Here is an 18841-nt window from a genome sequence, read left to right on the forward strand (position 1 = left end):
AAACTCTTCTTCCACCTCTAGACCGATCGGAGCACCCTGAAGCTGATCTTCACCTCGGAGCTTCCCCGGAGTCAGCCAACCTCAAAGAAAATTTTCTCACACCAAGGTAAAACTTCACAACCTCGTTCTCCCTCGAGTTTCCCCCACTCCCCATGGCCATAGAACCAAGCTCTACTTAGCTATAGACATTGATCCATGCTTTTGGCCTATGAATGGCGCTCAAACCACATAAAATGGATCCCCTTATTATATGAAGCGTTTAAGTGCCAGCCTTATCCGAAGGCATCATAGGAATCATTGCCAGCGGGCACACCAAGTGCTCTAACCGCCGTCCCATGAGTCGGAGCTCCCCTCGGGCCGGTCTGACCACCGAGAACCAAACCGACGCTCTTACTAGTAGTCTGACAATCTTTCCCATGATCCGACTGCCACTCCAAGCGGTCTGACCGTGATACCTCAGATAGAACCGTTTAAGTACAGTTTATTGTTACTAAAACTTGTAAAATTCATTATAAATTTCCTGTAGCTCCAAAAATTATGAAATCAATTTGGTTGGTTTCATAATAACCTCATCTACCTATTAAAAATATCCACAACCATTGAATAGTTAATTAACTTTCTTAAATTAATTAATTAGGTTAAATCTTAATTGATTCACTGATAATTCATCGTAAGTCTAAAATTGGTGAAACCAATTCTGCTAGTCTTTTATTGACTTGTGATAACTAGGAAAATTGCTATAATAATATATTGCATCGCATTTTGTTCATGATCATACATTATATACTTATTGCGATGTATTTTCGTTCTTTTAGCGAACGATGTTCTAGAGAGTGGCGGCTTTTCTTGAAGTGTTTTCTCGTGGTTGTTTGTATTTGTGAAGTGGAGAATCAAGACAAACATCTAAGCATATTTTACCTTATATTTTGAATCATGTGATGTCTAAATTGATAAGCTATAGTTTTATATATGTTATGCACGTTAGCGAGTCAGTGTCAAATTTTGTAGGTAAAACCTATATTGATGCATTGTTCCTACTTTGATATTGATGATATTAATCCTTTTAACATGATAATAATCATATTAATATTTAACTTAAAGTATCTGATATGCTTAGTAATACATAGGTCATCGGTAGAAGTAAGTGATGGTTCGACCATCGTTCGCGAGCTTAGGACTTATTAATGTTCACAAAGATAATAATAATGTTAGTTTGTATGAGTTGTGAGGATGAGACGAGATGTGGGTGGTACTAGGGATAGGTTGGGGGAGAACCCGAATGTCATAGATCGTTTGCATCAATTAAGCACCGTTCGTTGTTGCAATTGGCTTTAGCACTTTTTCGTACTTAACATGTATCTGTATATGAGATGGATGAGTTGAATACCTTTATAATTATGATCATTTGACGTGCAAGTCTATGTTATTGTGGATCTAATGGCTTATAGAGGTATCTAGTTTGTTACCTCCGCATCTATAGACGCATGTTCAAACGGTTGAGGCTTACGGAAAAATATTGTCACGAGTACCCCTTGTGTGAACTTTAGCGGATCGCACAAGCCGAATGATCTTCGTGTCGTGTGGGTAAAGATATACCCATGCAGGGTATAAGATCAATTCGAATTGTTGCACTCTCAGTCATGAGCACGCTTCTGCCTATTTGCATCAATCATAGAGTTTCGAATATGATTATGATGGTATGAGAGGAAGTGGATAGAGATGATTGATGATGGGTTGTTATGGTTTGAGTTACATATATGCTTATATTGATGATCTTAGAATATGAGGGTACTTTTGGTTAAGTGTAGATGCTCATATATTTAAGTTAATTTCTGTTTTTCATATACATTCATTTAACATTGTGGCCGATTCCTTACTAATTTATTTAGATGCATAATTCTTAAAATAGGATTATTATATGTACCTATTATAGATTATATCTTGCGAGTACCTTTATATTCACACTGCTTATTTGCTTTTCAGGTGGAGTTAGGTGCCAGCTACTTAAATCTCACTGAAAGTGGTATGGTGGCAAGCAGTCGCTATACTACTTGTAACCTTGATCGGTTACCTTGCGGGCAAATGATGTCACCGATCTTTATTTTTTAGATATTTTTTTTGCTGCGATTTATGTATATTTATGCTAAATAGCACTTCTCTTTATTTAGTTCATCCACTTGTAATCTCATTTAATCGTGATGTTATAATATACATGTTGGTAGAGATATGTGTGGATTAGCTTTTTTGAATTATCAACATATATCGGAACTGTCAGGATTAGATTCGAGTTAATTATTGTTGGCTATGATTGTTATGATGAGATATGAGTTAGTATATGACGCGTTGAGAGACAGACGTTACTAATTCTCATCTTATTAAATAATTATCCTAATAATTAAGTCAAATTTAATTTAGACGGATCCTCACACAAAGTAAGACATGCTTATCTTATTTCACTAGCTACAATGGCTCACTTACATTCTGTCATTTTCATGCAAAAGTTATTATAATGTAATTGTCCAAATCTCTCTTTGATGATCTTTGACTAATTTTGTCAGTTGCATTACTAGTCGAAATACAAACAACATCCTGCTGGCAATCAAGACCACCGTTTCTGCGTGGTCAATGAACATATAGTTCTACTCTGGAAAGAAGAGGACGAACTCTGGGAAGCTGTTCCGCCAGCTAATCTGATTGCAATAAAATTCAGTCGCACGTGCCGAGAAGTAACAGTATCTCTGGAGAGTGGAGAGACATGCTGGCGACCGTCGAATCCGCGCAGACGAAAGCGTCTCTGCATCGCGAACCAGTGACGCTGCGGCCGGCGGGCGCACCTAGCCTCGCGCAGAGCAAACGCCTCGTCGCCCTCGCGCCGGCCCCAGGCTCCACGGGCCATGCCGTTGGTTCCAAGACCACGAGGAAACGGCCGCCGACGCGCGCGTCCCCGTTGCCGGTGAGGTGAGGGTTGGTGCGGCGTCGTGTGCAGTCGGAGTGCTCGTGAGTGAGGGTTAGGTGCGGCGTCGTCTGCAGTCGGTGTGCTCGGGCACCTCAAATGCAAGTCGAATTTTGATATCAGTATTAAATTTCAAATTATATTATATACTCTTTTCGATTGTAAACGTACGTCGTTTTAGACTTATGCATAAAGATTAAAAAAAGTAGATTTTGATGTCTTTTATTTATTCTATATTAAAAAAATATAATTTATTAATTTGTGAGAGTGACAGTATTTATTGAACAAGGTAAGAAGAGAACTAAAGAGAAAAAAATATATAAAAATTAAAAAATAACTTATATTTAGATAATAGTTAAACAGGTTAAAATGACCTATATTTACCATTAGAAAAAGTATGTTTTAAATTTTTTATCAAATCAAACATTTAAATTTAAATTGGATTCTAACACCTCTATGATATCTGGGAAAGGCAAATATCTTAAAGAGGCGGATCCGGCCGCTGCACGTGAATTGCACTCGCATCCAGGTGCCATCGGACCGCTCCTGATGCATACGTCTTCGATATTTGTGACGACTCATATAAGAGGCTTTTCTTTTCGCCCTTGTTTATTCAGGATAGTACATCTGGCATCGTGTGTGGACTGTGGAGCCTGGGCACGGGTTTACTGAACTGGTTTTTGTTTCCAGCGAAACCAGGGGTGATGAATCATCTGTCTGTTTGCTCCCTGAACACTCCTGAACCTGCCGATGGTCTTGTCTCGCGATTTGGAACGGTAACAGCCTATCAGCCGTGTTCCCGCAAACACACGTAAACTTTGCACATACGAGTCTAGTGTATGCACACGGAAAACTTGTTTTATATAGCTCCGGACAGCAGCAGCATTTGCCGCCACAGGCGGGCATAGTATTTTCAACTTGGTATACATAACTATCACGTTTGTACCCGCGTTCACAGCCATGTGTGTTCCGTCTCACTCATCCCACGCTGCTGCCGCCGTTGTTATCCTCCAGGCTTAAGCTCGCGACCCCTGCCTCTCTCGTGTCCCTGTCTCCACCGTCCTCTATCTCAGTAACGTTGTTGTTACGTAGTTACACACAATTTCAACCTCTCAAAATTTGATGTACTCACATATGTGGTCATCACTTGTGCCTTGAAGATACGTGAGCCACTATGTATGATCGTGGCTATTGGGTCGTGAGCTATGACCTCATCAATATCGGTTAAGTCGTGGTAATATAAGTTTGAGCCGTTGTGGACCGAGTTACCAAGCACACTTACAGAACATATCACTAGCTAAGTATCCGTGTTTTGTAACGAAAAAATAAACATTAAACGTTATAACATCAAATATAAACTTAAGGCATGGAGATAAGAATGCATCATGAAAGCGTCAATAAATAAATATGTTGGGAGCAATATTATAGTTTGATTTTAGATAGAATAAAAAAAGAAGTATGAGATTATCTATTAATTTTCTTCTTAATTTTTTCTGTTATTTTTATTAGTAAAATAGATCCTATATCCGTACTCAGTAACGAGGCGAGAAGGTTAGATGACGATAGTGAATAGTAAAAATAGATAAATTATTTAAAATTTAAAATTTTTATTAGATAGGAGTAGAGTAGAGAAAAAATATGACATAAGAATCGATTCATATTTTATATAATTCACATATATAATTTTTTTTATAAAATTTTGGGTATATAACTTATCCCTTTAGTAGACCGGCCAATGTTTGATGCGAGGGGCACCCGTGTAAGCGTTCGGCGCAGGTAACCAACAGCCAAAGAAACGAGCGTGAGGGTGAGATCGATCGATGGGCAGCGTCGTCGTCGGCTCGTCGGAGGAGCTGCAGCTGGCCGCCGGGAGTAATCCTCTGGTGGTGTGCGTGACGGGGTCGACCGGCTACGTCGGCTCGTGGCTCGTGCGCACCCTGCTGCGGCGAGGCTACCGCGTCCACGCCACCGCCAGGGACACAGGTGCGTGCGTCGGCCGATTGCTATATCTACCTGACGAGAGCGAGGCGTGTTGAGCTGCGACCATGACCGAGGTGCCGGGTTGCGCGGTGCACGCGCGTTTCAGGCAAGGCGTGGCAGGTGTTCGCCGCCGTGGAAGGGAGGGACCGGCTCAGGGTGTTCCGGGCGGACATGGGCGAGGAAGGGAGCTTCGACGCCGCCGTCAGGGGATGCGTGGCGCTCTTCCATGTCGCGGCCTCCATGGAGCTCCACGTACCACCAGGCCAGGACAACGTTGGTGAGTTGTGACATAAAGTTGTTGACAGCTGACTGGTTCCTCCCTTCTGCGTGATCCATGGAAGCTCATAGATGAAGGGGTCATACAGCTAGTGAATAGCCTTGCGAGATTAAGATGAGATCGGTCAAACTCTACTTATAGTACAATAAGACAAGAGGTGCCCGGCTGGTCAGTATGCTACTCCGATCCTGATCTAGCTACCTCATTAAACCTCCTCGCAAAAAATGATCTACGTCATTAAACCAATCCAAAATAAAACGCATCTGCCAGGGAAGCAATTTTTTTTAACCCATTTTGTTTACATTGGGCCATCGCGTGCTGCATCCACCCTCCAACATGACATTCTTAGATTTTGTTTCTAATCTTTGGATATGTGCTCTTAATATTCGTGCTCCATCCCCCTACTCCAATATGCTTTGACGCTACGAGTTCAACAATCGCATAAACCCACGAGTGTTGAAGTGTAAATTAATTATCTACCTTTGTCATCATTTTAAGTTTTGAGATTAGCCAGTCATTACATGCGCCTCAATATGGTATTAAAGCTAGATGTATAAACTATAAAGTCCAAATTAACCGGTGTATGGAGCTCAATATCAAGAATAACCACTTTCGATGACCACATGAGCGAGCACCTCACTTGAGGGAAGCCAATGGAGCCAGCTTGCCACTGCTAACGTCAAACGCCCGCTCCACCAACATGTAGTTTTTGATGAAGCAAAGAGAGCAGGAGCAGAAGCTAGTGATGGAGTAGCTGCGGGCCATGCATGCACCTCAACGGTAAAAGACTGCATGCCACCTTCGGTCAGCACACGAATGTCGTGCGGCTCACTCCAAAGAAGCCGACTGACCACTGCCGCCAACGAAAATACTCCACTCCGCTGACAGGTTGTTGAGTGAAGCGTAGGGGTGGAAAGAGGGCGACGACAGAGAATGGAGGCAGTCTCATTGAATGCTAGGGCAGTGCAAGCGTATAGTAGCTGTGAGCCCATGAGTCCATGACACGCATGCAGCTCAATAATAAAGATAACCACCTTCGGGCGGTGGCAGATGAAGAGGAACAAGGTTAGAAGGGTTCATTTAACTCTCTTCCTCTTCTTGTTTCTGTTTCTCTTCTTCTTTTTCTTCTTTCTCTTCCTCATCCATAATAGAAAAAAGTTAGGAAATCTTAAGAGGGCTTTCATTGGATGATTGGATCCCCACAGCCCCTAGATCTGCCCATGACCTTCAGTGAGCACACGAACGCAACATAGTCTCCCCAACAAAGCCTCTTTCGACTGACATGTGGTTTTGAGTGGAGACCACTGGGAGGCAACATGGCTAGGTTTAAGCTACAATAGGGTGACGACGATCGGCGAAGGGATGAAGAGACGTGAGGTGTTGGATCGTCATCAAATGGCTCATAACACTACGTGAAGAAGAGACGTGAGGTGTTGGATCGTCATCGAATGGCTCATAATTCGAGTGGACTAAAAAATAATCATATAATATATGGACATGCCATCAACAATTTTAGTACAAAATTAGTACAAGATATGTATACAAGCTTTTTGCTAGCCCCCTTCATATTTGTATGAGCCATACAATAGGGTAATCGCGCGCAAGGCAAGTGTCGACACGATTAGGTTTGGGCTTTGTTTGGTATTGAGGTGGATTATGATAATCTCATTTAGTGGAACTGTTTTTAGCAATCTTGATGTTTGACTAACTGCTTTTCTTTTAAACTAGGTTGCAAAAGAGATTTATGCGTTTAACTGTACACAACATTCATGTGAGGATCAACAGTTGTATAACAAAATTTATCTAAACATAGTTTCGCAAAAAAGATTATCTAACATAATTTGATTTATCAACAGACGAGACTCTTCACACCTGTTTTTTATAATATTTTAAAATATAAGCGTACCACAACACAACCACAACCTAGGACGGCTGCAGGAGACTAGAGGAGGGAGGGAGAGATCCTGGGTGTTGGATCTTCATCCGATGGTCCCAAATTCAACCGATCTAACAAGACAATCGCACAAATAAATAGACAGGCCATCAACCAATTTGAGTGCCTAGTTAAAACAGGAAATGTACCACGTGCAACATTACTTTTTCTTAGCTTTTCTTGGATCTAGTTTTACCATCCTGGCACTCACACCGCTACTATCCCTGTTGTTGAAGAGGAGCGCGTGAGGTCAAGTGTGCTGGAGCCGGCGACGAGGGGAGCCATCAACGTGCTGCAATCCTGCGTCCGCTCGGGGACCATCCGCCGGGTCGTCTTCACGTCCTCCATCAGCACGATGACGGCGGCGGACGCGGAGGGGCGGCGGAAGGTGGTCGTCGACGAGTCGTGCCTGAGGGCCCTCGACGACGTCTGGCGCACCAAGCCCGTCGGCTGGGTGCGTGCGTGCGTAGACACTCCACTTCGTGCAGCACTCGATCGATCTTTGCTCTGACCTGTGTCACTATGTGCCCTTTTCTAGCAGGTTTATATCCTGTCGAAGCTACTGACGGAGGAGGCGGCGTTCAGATTTGCACGGGAGAAGGGCGTCCATTTGGTGTCAGTCATTCTACCGACGGTTGCCGGTCCGTTCCTGACGCCAAGTGTTCCAACAAGCATCCAGCTTCTTCTTTCACCCATAACAGGTAACCAAACAGATCGATCACAACTTCAAAAATATATATGCATATGCACGTCTTTGTAGGTTGTCATCGGCATTGTCCTGAACGTGTTTTTTTTTCCGTCCGACACGACGTTGCAGGTGACCCAAAGCTCTACTCCCTGCTGGCCTCCGTGCACTCCAGGTTCGGGTGCATCCCGTTGTCGCACATCCAGGACGTGTGCGACGCGCACGTCTTCCTGCTGGAGACGCCGCGCGCCGAGGGGCGGTACCTCTGCGCCGCGGGCAGCCACCCGATGCCCCAGGTCGCGCAGCTCCTGGCGTCGCGCCACCCTCCTTTCAGACCGGCGGAGAGGCACGCACGCACGCACACGGCTCGTCTCCCCGAGATCGATTTCTTCAGGGGTTCTTCTTTTTTTTTTATCAGCTGCTGACGCGTGATCTGATCTTTTGACGACTCGTGATGCAGGTTGAGCAGAGATTTCGATGCCTCGGACCCATCGGTGGTTTCGTCCAAGAGGCTGGTGGATCTGGGTTTCAAGTTCGAGCATGATGCTGGGGAAACCGTGATGGTTAGTGTTGCGCAGTGTGTTGATCATGGGTTCCTGAAGAATCCTAAGAGCTGCAATTAGTAGTTCATGTATGAGAAGGGAAGCTGATCCTATGATGTAACTGCACGCGTTTCAGCGGTGATGTCATGCGTGTAGTTACATTAGAGTATCTCTCCGTATGAGAAGGTCTGCTTGGATTGGGCCTTAGGATGAATGGATATTGTGGAGCTAGAAGGCACTCTTTTGCATATGGGTCGTACTTTTTCGGTCCAATTTAAGAATCCATTCAGATATGGTGGTTTTATGCTCTTCCGTTCAAGGAAAATTCCCGCGCTTTGATCCAGTAAAGAAAGAACAAAATAATAAGAGGGAATATGCCTCCTAGTGTTCACTAACATATGGAATCGTTGCTACTAATAGGTACTTATACTAACATATATGTTATTTTCTTGCGTGGGCTCGTTGTTTCTGCCAAATTTGTGAATCTATTGAAACCGTTTGGAACGCATGGATATCTGCCGAACAAGTCATTTCAAATACTGCTTTTACGATCTTTAATTCATGGGAAAAGTTCCCGCGCTTCGAACAGACAAAGAACAAAAAAGGCATGGATCTGCTCAGTGCTCACCGGCATCTGAAATGGATGCTGCTCAATCAGAAGTATAATGGAAATTTGTGATAGACAAGATCAAAGCAGAATGTAAACAAGATTATCATCTCCGGCAACTAATGAATCGAATAGTACCTCTAATCAAAACCTGAATTTTTTTTCCTAGACGAATGAAGTACAACTTCCGATCTCTGTACCAAAATAAAATAAAGGATAGAATCACATCTTATCCTCTTATTATCTATGATCACTAAATCCAGTAGCGTGATCAAGAATTACATATGACCACGTAGCACGGGAGAAGAGCTCTCGGGTTCAGCAGGTACAGCTCCTCGATGCTTGAGCCGGCGCCCACCTTGCCGGCGACTGAGTCGAACCCCGGCTGTGCGGCCATGTCCTGCAGGTTCTCGAGCGGCCGGTGGATCCTCCCGGCGATCGCCCTGCACAGGAGCAACGCGTGCTTCACGCCGGCCGTCCCTGCCTCGCCGGCGGCGGCGCCGGTTTCTTGGATGCACTCCAGCGCCCGCTTGCTCGTGGACGTGGTGAACACGCCGACGCCGTCCCTGGACTCCCTCGTCGCCGAGAATCCGTGCCGGATGATGCGGCAGACGTTGCACCCGCCCGACGTGCAGAGGCTGTGCGATCCGCTGGCGCCGAGGGAGCAGGAGACGGTCGTGCCGTGGAACTGGAGCAGCTCGTTGCCGTCGGCGATGCAACGCGGGTGCTTCTTGGCCAGCTCGGCCGCCCTGCCCATCACCGTCTCCCTGAACTCCTCGAACCGGGCCACCGATCTCTCCATGTTGTGAACCTTGACGACGCTCTCGACGCGATCCAGCGCATCCTCGGGCTTCGACCACCCGGCCTTGCATATGATCTCCACCACCCTCCTCGGCCAGTCGCCATCTACCATCTCAGTGACTGCAAGAACCGGAGCCATGAAATGTAGCGCACAGCTTTCTTGAATTCTTGATGCGTGGATCGGGGTAATGGAACAGACGGTGGCGCTTACCGGCGTGGTTGACGAGGTGATGCGATTCAAGGGCGTCGTTGTTGGTGAAGCGGACGCCGCAGCTGTGGCACCGGACGCCGAACTCGTAGGAAGGTCTGGCGGGAGCCGGCGACCCGTCCCCAAAGTCGCCGTAACCGGCTTCGCGGCGGAGAGGCGACATCGCGCGCGGGGACTTCCTCTGGGGGAGAGGGGTGGTGCTGCACCGCATCAGTAGCGGGCTGTGCGCGAACGGCACCCCGCCGCGGCCCGGGCTGCCGACCCGGAACTCGCGCCCGGAGGCCGCCCCCCTGGCCGCGAGCAGCACGTCGTGCGTCACCGCGTTCATGACGTCGTTGCTCCCGATCGAGCTCGGGCTGCAGCAGGCGCTGGGCACGGCCGCCGGCGGCTGCCGCTCCTGCCGCCGGATTCTGCCGTGCTGGCTGTGGATCACGTCCCGCAGGTTGGAGATGGAACGCGAGCACCCCGACCGCCGCAGCAGCGACGACGACAACGACGACGACGGCCGTAAGGACGATTTCTTGACGCCCCTGGAGCTGCTGCCGCGTGAGTCGTCCCGCTTGATCACGTCGCAAGAATCCTCCGACTTGCAGTAGCCGAGGCACTTCTTGAGCGCCGTCCTCCATACCGCCGGCATCTTCTCCAATCTCCCGTGCTTCCACTGCCTTCTTGGTGGATGCCCCGATTCGAGAACACCTTGGTGGATGATCATATTGCTGCTATGAGGCACTATTTATCAACCAAAACATAGCATACATTTAATGAAAATACGAGTACAATAAATAAATTTATTGGATATGCTAAAGATTACCACCAAGATGAGTTGAGGAGGAGCCTGGAGAAGCCAAATGAGGCAATGAATGAATGTATCCAAATGCCTTCAATACTACCACATGATACATTTCTCTCCATTGTGTCCAATCTTCATGCTGGTCAAATGAAAAAAGAAATATAGAAAAACGGAAACAGGCCTAGCTTGAGCCTTGAGGTAGTGCTTTATGATGTATAGCTGTATACTATGAAATTTGATCCATGGATGCGAAGTTCAAACAGGGAGAGCCGCACTGTTACATGCAGCCAGAGGCAGTGGTAACGGAAAGGCCGAGTGGCCAATTTGGTCCATGAAGTTTGACCGAAGGCTCAATTTGGTCTCTGAAATTTGTTCATGTCAGTCCTCGAACTCTCTTCTTAGCTCCACGCGAATGTGAATTAGACAACTCAACGTCCAGTCACAACTATAAGTGAAATGTCCTTTTGCCCATGTGAAGTCTAGATCAAAAAAGAAAAAGAAAACACCACACACATCGCTCTAACGCTTTGTCGCTCTCATGTCCTGATCCTCACATTTCTGAAAGCAAAATTTATAAGATCTAGTCTTATGAAAGATATTCTCTTCGGTGATGACACATGTTCATCACACTCTCTACTCTTCAGCTCTGTACTTCACAAGGGTGAGAATGACATTTTACATAGGGTCGGTGACTAGGTGCTAAATTATCTCGTACACGTGGAGCTCTATGTCATTTAAGGACTATATTGGACCGAGGAAGAGAGTTCGAGGACTATAGTGGACCAGGGCCAAATTGAACCTCCGCACAAACTTTAGAAACGGGAGAGATTAAAAACTAACCACTGGTCAGTTCAATAATGGTTGCTCTAAAAATTAAAAATGAGTAGACTGCTAGTGCAGGCTGTAGAGTGCTAAAGAAATGTGAGTTCTCAAGATGATTTTCTGCGCTGTTCACGTTGTCAGTGTATTGAACTATGGTTTGCTAAGCAAATCCTAGGATACCGCTTAAGAAGGGAGTGATGTGATGCTTCCCCTGTCTCCACCTATATATAATGCATCTCTCTCGGCACACTACAAGGTCATGTGAGCATGGCAGCAAATTTGGGGCTTGCTTCTCCAACTTATTCTTCTAACATACTTCTTAGACAGATGGGTTGTAGGGTTAGGAAAGTGTGGCGTGTGATAACTGTGGCGAGAACTAAGCGCTTATTAAGTTTGTTATCTGAAAACAAATATACATTAGTTTATATAGGATGAGTTATTGGTAATGTTGAATTTTAAAATGATTTTGGTTGGTATGAACTTGTTTGTGTGTGATCTTATTTATGGCTAAACAAAATTTAAATTGGAGTATACTGTTTTAGAGTTTAGGAAATTATGTCTCATCGGAACATCCGGTGTGTGGGGTTTTGATCACACCGGATAGTCCGGTGTTACGGTGAAGTGAGCACCGGAATATTTTTAGTGTTGAAGTATAAATAGAAGCAAACACTGGATGATCCGGTGATGGACTTAAAGAACGTCAGAGTATTTTCTGCAGAAAGTAGATTTTTGGCGTCAAGTTTGAATATGTATGTCGGATGGTCCGGTGCTGAGTTTGTGAACATCGAAGAATGCGCTGGACCTTTTGTTGCAGAGAGGTTGCATAATGGTGGTTCGGTGGATTGGCACGTGTCGGATTATCCGGTGATGTACATGAGATCATTGGAAGTTTTCACCAGACCTTTTCTTGCATAGATCTGGAGATGTTTTGAAGTGTGAAGAAATATGTTTGCTCGTTTCATAGTGTGTAGGTGACGTATACAACCTGCAGGTGGTCGAAGCTAAGCGGGTGCTTGTTGCCGGACAATCAAGAAGGGACGAACAGAGTCAAGGCTGATTCTAACTGAACACATAGACGTTAAGCAAAATATGAAACGGAGGATGAATATGGCGTGTTAACAAAGTCAAGCAAAGGGGATGCCGGTGCAAGTGACAAGGTGGTCCAATAGATCAGGAGTGAGAGAGACTTACCGGCGGTCAAGATCGCAAGACAAAGAACACGTGTCATCATCGGAGTGCTTGCTTCAGGTGGAAGCAAGTTGCGACTGATCACGCTAGGGTTTTGCGGTTTGGCCTTAAAACCATGGGAGGACTAGATAAGTACGTGACATCATTGCGAAGCTTGTGTCGAGACAAAGCTAAGTTGTAAATACGCCGCGACCATCAAATGAATTAATAAAAAATAGACTAAAATGACCTCAGTGGTAGATATAAGTGTATTAAAAGAGAGGGGTATTTTAGAACAAAGCTAGAAAACTTATGGGTCAAATTTTCTAGGACTATAAATAGATGGGTAGGGCTATGACAGAGGATGAACCAGCCATTTAAGCCTCTTGTGCTACCCATATAAGAGTATTGTGCTAGGGTTTTAGAGGAGAGCATGTTGCGTGCTTAGCATATGTAATATGTGAGAGTTTTTGAGAGAAAAATCTTTGTAATCTGCCTAAAAAAGAGCTGATATTTTTTACTAATGAAGTTTGTTTTATTGTGTATGCTTGAATTCTCATCCTTCTAGTTTTTCTCTCTTGGTTCACTTGTCTTGTGTGCAAGTTTTTCTTTTTAGTGTTGATTATCCTTTTTCTTTTTTAGCTAAAATTTTAACACCTTGGGAAGTTATTATTCTTGATGCTAAAGGCATAAAATCCACATACACATGCATATGTGATAGGATCTTAAATTCTCTTGCATTTAGACTATTATCTTCGAGATCTTCTTCACTCGGTGTTCATTGTTTGCCCCTTGAGTGATCTTTTCTCAAAATTATGACTCACATTTTGTTAAATCTTCAAGTTTTGTTTTTGATTTTTCTCGGAAACTTTAGACTATTCGGTCCCATCACTGGACACTCCGGAAACTCCGGACTCTCCGGTCCCTTCTTCGCAGTCTTCGAATTTTCTGGGTAGGTGTAGTTTTTCTGTTACGTTTTGTTGTGATTCTTTTTTAAGGTGCGTTAAGTGATCAAATAGGAGAAGACCATCAATTTTACAAGAAATCTGCTGAGACACCTATTCATCCTCTTCTAATCGCCACTCTCGTTCCTACATTATCAACACAAACCAAACCAAACCAATACTGGTAATAGCAACAGAAGCCGATTTGTATTTTGTCTATTTCCATCATCTATCGTAATAGAAGCATATTCCTATTTTGTCTGTTTCCAATACCCATCGTAATGAAAGCCATTTTCTATTTTGTCTATTTCCAATGTTTGTCGTAATAGGAGCCGCTTTGTTTGTTGTCTATTTCCAATATAGTAGGATGTTGTAACGGAAGTCGGTTACTATGTTATCCGTTTCCAATATCTAACATAGGCCATGTCAACAGAATCTAATGCCATGAGCCAACAATTAGAGCATTATGAAGTCGTTGGCAAAAACTAAAATTTTGCATGCCTTCGGTTTGTCGTACTAGCTAGACTCATTTTTGGTAATCCGAAACAGCCAAGCTCGTGAAGGGGTGGACACATATTCGAACCTATACTCGAGCCGCTTGAAGGTTACTTTTGCTCTCATCTCCACTAAGTTTCATATAGCTTTCTCCTATGCCACTTCTCTCTTCACGACTTCTGAGTTCATCGGTGGCAAGGGACCACATGATGTCCTTATAGCGCAACTAGTAGCTTTGTCCTTTGTTTCTCCCAAATAGACTACCAATTGTGGCGATTGCGGTGAGCGCTTTATCTTCAAAGCTCCACGGTTGACGCCACCACACTCTTCATCTCCAATGTAGATTGGAAACCTTCCAAGAGCCTAGCTCACTTAAGTCTAGTCATATTTTCTATTTCCTTGATTCCCCCTATCCATCACAAATGGACTCTAGATCCAGTGTTCTTGTCATGCACCATCAACGCTGGAGTATGCCATGACTATGAGCTTCCTTCGACATCTTAACCAACAATCAACATAGAAGCAGTTCAAGAAATAATCTTTAACAAAAGGTATGGGTTGTATGACAATAGTAGTATGTTTTGGGGGTTTATACTCATCAAGATTTAGAAATGTGCTATGGAAAGTAGAAACCGACCCTTCTGACTTTACAGAGTGAAGTCACGGGTAAACAGTACTCGTGACTTCACTAGCGAGATAGAGTGGCACAATAACAAAGCAATAGTGCTACAGTACCATGAACACTAACTCATCACAATATTTTCAACAATGCTTATGCTACAGTATTAGCTGCAAGTTTAATGTTTACACTCTCATACAATACTATTCACAACACTATTTACCTGTGACTTCAGAGGAGCCTGTTACTGGAAAGTGATGCTACAGCCTGGGCATAAGAATGGGCATGGATAACTGTTGATTCATTCTAGTTTAATTTAAATAACTAATTAGATAATTTTTCTATTTAATTGATTATGTTAAATTAGAGTGGATCAATCCATACCCATTCCTACCTGGCCAATGTTTGGCGCCGCATCAGACGTGCAAATGTGTTGGGCTCACGCAGGGCAGCACGTAGAAATGAGATTTGGATCCCCTGACTTCACACCTTTTGAAGTTAGGGGCATTATAGCGTGACTTCAAACTCGTGTGGGACGTTGATCTGAAATGGACGCACAAGATTTAGTGATACAACAATATTATAAACAGTAAATGTGAACAATATTTCGATGAACAGTAAATCTAAACAGTATTTGACGTCAGGTTACTGGTTTCCACTGTAGCATCAGACACATTTTTTACTGTTGCTCTGAAGTAAGAGGATCCAAATCTGTCGAAATGAGCAAAGTTTAGCCCATCTGGCCAGGCCCCAGTTCAGATTGGATAAAAAGAGTCAAGATACCGACACTTGTCGGCCTTGCTGGGTCCCACAAGCTGGCGACACGTCATCATCATGAAGAAGATTTTCTACAGCCTGTCCTACGAAATACGATGTCTTCTATTATTATACGTGTCTATTTTTTCATAGTTTAGCTATTGATCACAAGATGAATAATATAGATAGAATCTTAAAAGAGTCTTTTTGACAGAGTCTATATAATTTGTTTTTATTGTGAAACTAAATTCTATAGATCTATGTCTTATAAATGTGACTATTTTTTCTCTTATTTTTAACTTAATCATTAGATCAGGTTTTTTTAATAAGATTATATAAAAAATGCTTTAAGTGGGTCAAAATACAAAATTAGACAATATACGTGACTATATTTACAGAAATAGATAACATATCATCGTATTTACAATTTTAGTATTCATATTCGGCACCTCGTTTACCGAAAATTGACTTTCGGTACACCGTACATAGAAAATATCATGGGCTACTACACCGTGTATGAACAGTAACAGCAGTGCGTTTGAATTTTGCTTTCCCTCTTTTTCAAAACGGTGGTCTTCTGTTACACCAAAAATTTTAAAATTTTATTTACTTGTTCCATAATCTATGTGCAACCCATTTTAATTGGATTCACCGAAAAATCCTTTGTATATTTAAAACTAAAATTTTCCAAAAAGACTACTTTTATAACTTGTAATAATTGTTAGTGTCTCAAATAAATTCCCAAAAATCTAGAAAAATTCACTAATATTTTTCTTATGTGATGGACTAATTTTTAAAATTATTTCTAGCCCTAGTTTATATGATGAAAAAGTGAGTTCCTTTGTAATGCTTCATTTATATGCATTTTTATCATTTCATGTAAATAAAACATTACAAAGAAACTCAGTTTTTCATCATATAAACTAGAACTGAAAATAATTTTATAAATTATTCCATCACATAAGAAGAATATTGGTGATTTTTTTTAGATTTTTGGAATTTATTTAAGACACTAACAATTATTACAAGCTATAAAAGTAGTCTATTTTGGAGAATTTTAGTTTTAAAAATACAAAGAATTTTTCAGTTAATACAATTAAAATAGGTTGCACATGAATTATAAAACATGTAAAGAAAGTTTTAAATTTTTTTGAGTAACAGAAAACCATTATTTGAAAAAGAGGGAAACCGAAATTCAAACACACTACTGTTACCTTTCATGCGTGGTACTGTTATTTTCGGCACATCGTATACCGAATATGTTTTTTTATACGGTATATAAAAATTAATTTTCGGTAAACGAGGTACCGAATATAAATATTAAAATTATAAATACGACGATATATTATCTATTTCGATAAATATGATTACGTATATTGTCTAATTTTGTATTTTTTCCTGTTAAGTGGAGACCACGACGACTTAGGCAGCAACGATGGCTATGAGTGGGTGGCGAGAGGAAGTGGTGGCGCTGTCGCTGCGCGGGTACGGCTGCGTCGAAGAAGAGGAGGACGACTGGCCGGAGAAGCCGCGGCGGTACGGGGTGACGGAGATGCGGAGCCCTTTCCACTCCTTCCGCCCCGTCCACCACGCACTGCAGGTTCGCTGCTGATTCACATTCTCTACCCCATTTTCACAGCGTTCTGTGTTCTGTTTTGTTCGTTTGGTATTGGGTTGCGCGTGAGCGAGTTGAACTGGGCGTAGTCTGGGTGCGTTTCTGTTCCGGCCTGGCTGCCGAATGCCAATATCCAGATTGAAGTCCTAATTAATGGCGTTATTGCATTCGATTGCCAACTTTTCGAACTGAATTGGCCGATTCATGCAGATTGGTGGAATATAATTTTATCGAAACTGTCCAGCATCTAGGTTTACTCCTTGGATCTTTGTCAAGGAAGAATTTAGGTCTAACTGTTTCCTTTAAAACAAAAGGGGGGAAATTAGTTATCCTTGAGTATAATAGAATTGTAGTTGAGAAACTTGGAAGAATCAATAAACATTCTCTGAAAGAAGGTCCATAGCTACATCTGAGTTCTTGCATGCACCAGCCACCAAGTAGCCATGTTGCTTAACTGGCTGAAGATGTGCGCTGTTTCTTTTCACCGTCTTATCTATTTCTGTCAGCACATTCTGAAGCTTAACATTTAGAAAAATAAGGAAATATTGGATTCTCTTGGTCCTTTTGTTGCCGGTTTGAAGTTCTCTGGTGGATGCCATAGTCTGATGGGAAAAGAGTTGGTTAGAGAGATCATTGATTTAGCACACGAGCATGACATATATGTGAGCACAGGTGATTGGGCAGAGCATCTTTTGCGTCAAGGACCATCTTCTTTCAAGCAATATGTAGAGGTATGTAGGTCTGTTAGTGCTTACAGTATGCATAGAACGACCATGGTCTCTCAGTTCTGATATTCCTGCATCTGGTGATAGGGTGTTTGGGGCGTACATAGCTCAAGTCAAGGAGCAGACCTCGGGCTAATAGGGTCATCCGGGCATGTCTTTCTACTTGTACTCGAGGGGAAAAAATATGTACTATGCTACTTCAGTTCTATCATAGTGAGTGAATTAGTATGGTTGCATGAAGCCATAAGCTTTAACAAACACTGATGACCTTGGTGAAAATTTGTCATTCAACATTAGTTCCGTACTTTTGTTGTAACCGAGGCAACTGAGCTATTTCACTATTTGCCACCATCAAAATATTTTTTAATCACTACTTTTCGTATCATGTCTACACCACATTCCTTTACTTATTCGCAAGCCATGTTTTGCAGAAAGAGTTGAAGATGTTCACCTGTTGATTAGGAGACCAGAGCGATCCTTGGAAGCAGGAACATATATGAATCCTGATGTGCCGACCTTTTTATGAATCCGAGCTGAGACCTGGTGTCCAATGTCCATGGAGTTTTAGCTCCGCACCTGTACTCGTGCAGCTTGTTATTGCTTCAGTGGAACCGAGGGAGATTGTTCTCAGGGCCTAGTGACTAGCGAGGTAGCATTTGTTGTGTTGCTATCGATTTGCTACGACAATAGATTCCGTGCAGTGTTGCATGGATGTTCATGTCCATTGCCGTCAGTGTTACTAGACATTCATATCTATTTTTTTTAATCGGACATCTCAAATTCAAGTCGAATTCTGATATCCTTGTTGGATTTTGAGTTGTATTTTATGTGTCCAAATTTTCTTTGCCGAATCAGATACTCGAATTCGAGTTGAATTTTGACCTCCTTGTGATAACACTTTGCTGTAGCTTTGTTTCGGGTG

At 43.0% G+C, this 18841-nt stretch overlaps 2 protein-coding genes and 1 pseudogene across 3 annotated transcripts; 2 read left to right on the forward strand and 1 right to left on the reverse strand.

Annotated features, from left to right (window-relative positions):
- The first annotated feature begins 4675 nt into the window (after window positions 1–4675).
- On the forward strand, window positions 4676–8682 carry LOC133931446 (dihydroflavonol 4-reductase-like). Of its 2 annotated transcripts, none has more exons than XM_062378326.1 (6): window positions 4676–4936; window positions 5040–5210; window positions 7380–7597; window positions 7682–7844; window positions 7961–8174; window positions 8289–8682. In XM_062378326.1, the coding sequence occupies exons 1-6, from the start codon at window positions 4774–4776 to the stop codon at window positions 8449–8451; spliced, it is 1092 nt and encodes a 363-aa protein (XP_062234310.1). In that variant the 5' UTR covers window positions 4676–4773; the 3' UTR covers window positions 8452–8682. The 2 variants fall into 2 exon arrangements, with proteins under 2 accessions (XP_062234310.1, XP_062234311.1); XM_062378327.1 differs by having other exon boundaries at window positions 4677–4936; window positions 7685–7844.
- A 439-nt stretch (window positions 8683–9121) lies between these two features.
- On the reverse strand, window positions 9122–11173 carry LOC133883222 (uncharacterized). Its single transcript, XM_062322459.1, has 2 exons — window positions 9990–11173; window positions 9122–9898 (listed from the first exon to the last, which is right to left on the reverse strand). Exons 1-2 carry the CDS (start codon window positions 10696–10698, stop codon window positions 9249–9251), a joined length of 1359 nt encoding a protein of 452 aa, XP_062178443.1. The 5' UTR covers window positions 10699–11173; the 3' UTR covers window positions 9122–9248.
- Window positions 11174–17014: 5841 nt separating this feature from the next.
- On the forward strand, window positions 17015–18683 carry LOC133931449 (protein HEAT-STRESS-ASSOCIATED 32-like; annotated as a pseudogene).
- The last annotated feature ends 158 nt before the right edge of the window (window positions 18684–18841 follow it).

This window comes from Phragmites australis, chromosome 10, assembly GCF_958298935.1.
Source record: "Phragmites australis chromosome 10, lpPhrAust1.1, whole genome shotgun sequence".
NCBI lineage: Eukaryota > Viridiplantae > Streptophyta > Magnoliopsida > Poales > Poaceae > Phragmites > Phragmites australis.

Excerpts from the sequence above, each read along its gene's own strand:
- LOC133931446 (XM_062378326.1), top strand. The coding sequence starts at position 4,774 with ATGGGCAGCGTCGTCGTCGGCTCGTCGGAGGAGCTGCAGCTGGCCGCC. Across the intron at positions 5,211-7,379 it reads ACCAGGCCAGGACAACGTTG|AGGAGCGCGTGAGGTCAAGT; the intron begins GTGAGTTGTGAC and ends CTGTTGTTGAAG. Across the intron at positions 8,175-8,288 it reads CCTTTCAGACCGGCGGAGAG|GTTGAGCAGAGATTTCGATG; the intron begins GCACGCACGCAC and ends CTCGTGATGCAG.
- LOC133883222 (XM_062322459.1), bottom strand. The coding sequence starts at position 10,698 with ATGATCATCCACCAAGGTGTTCTCGAATCGGGGCATCCACCAAGAAGG. Across the intron at positions 9,899-9,989 it reads TCACCTCGTCAACCACGCCG|TCACTGAGATGGTAGATGGC; the intron begins GTAAGCGCCACC and ends CGGTTCTTGCAG.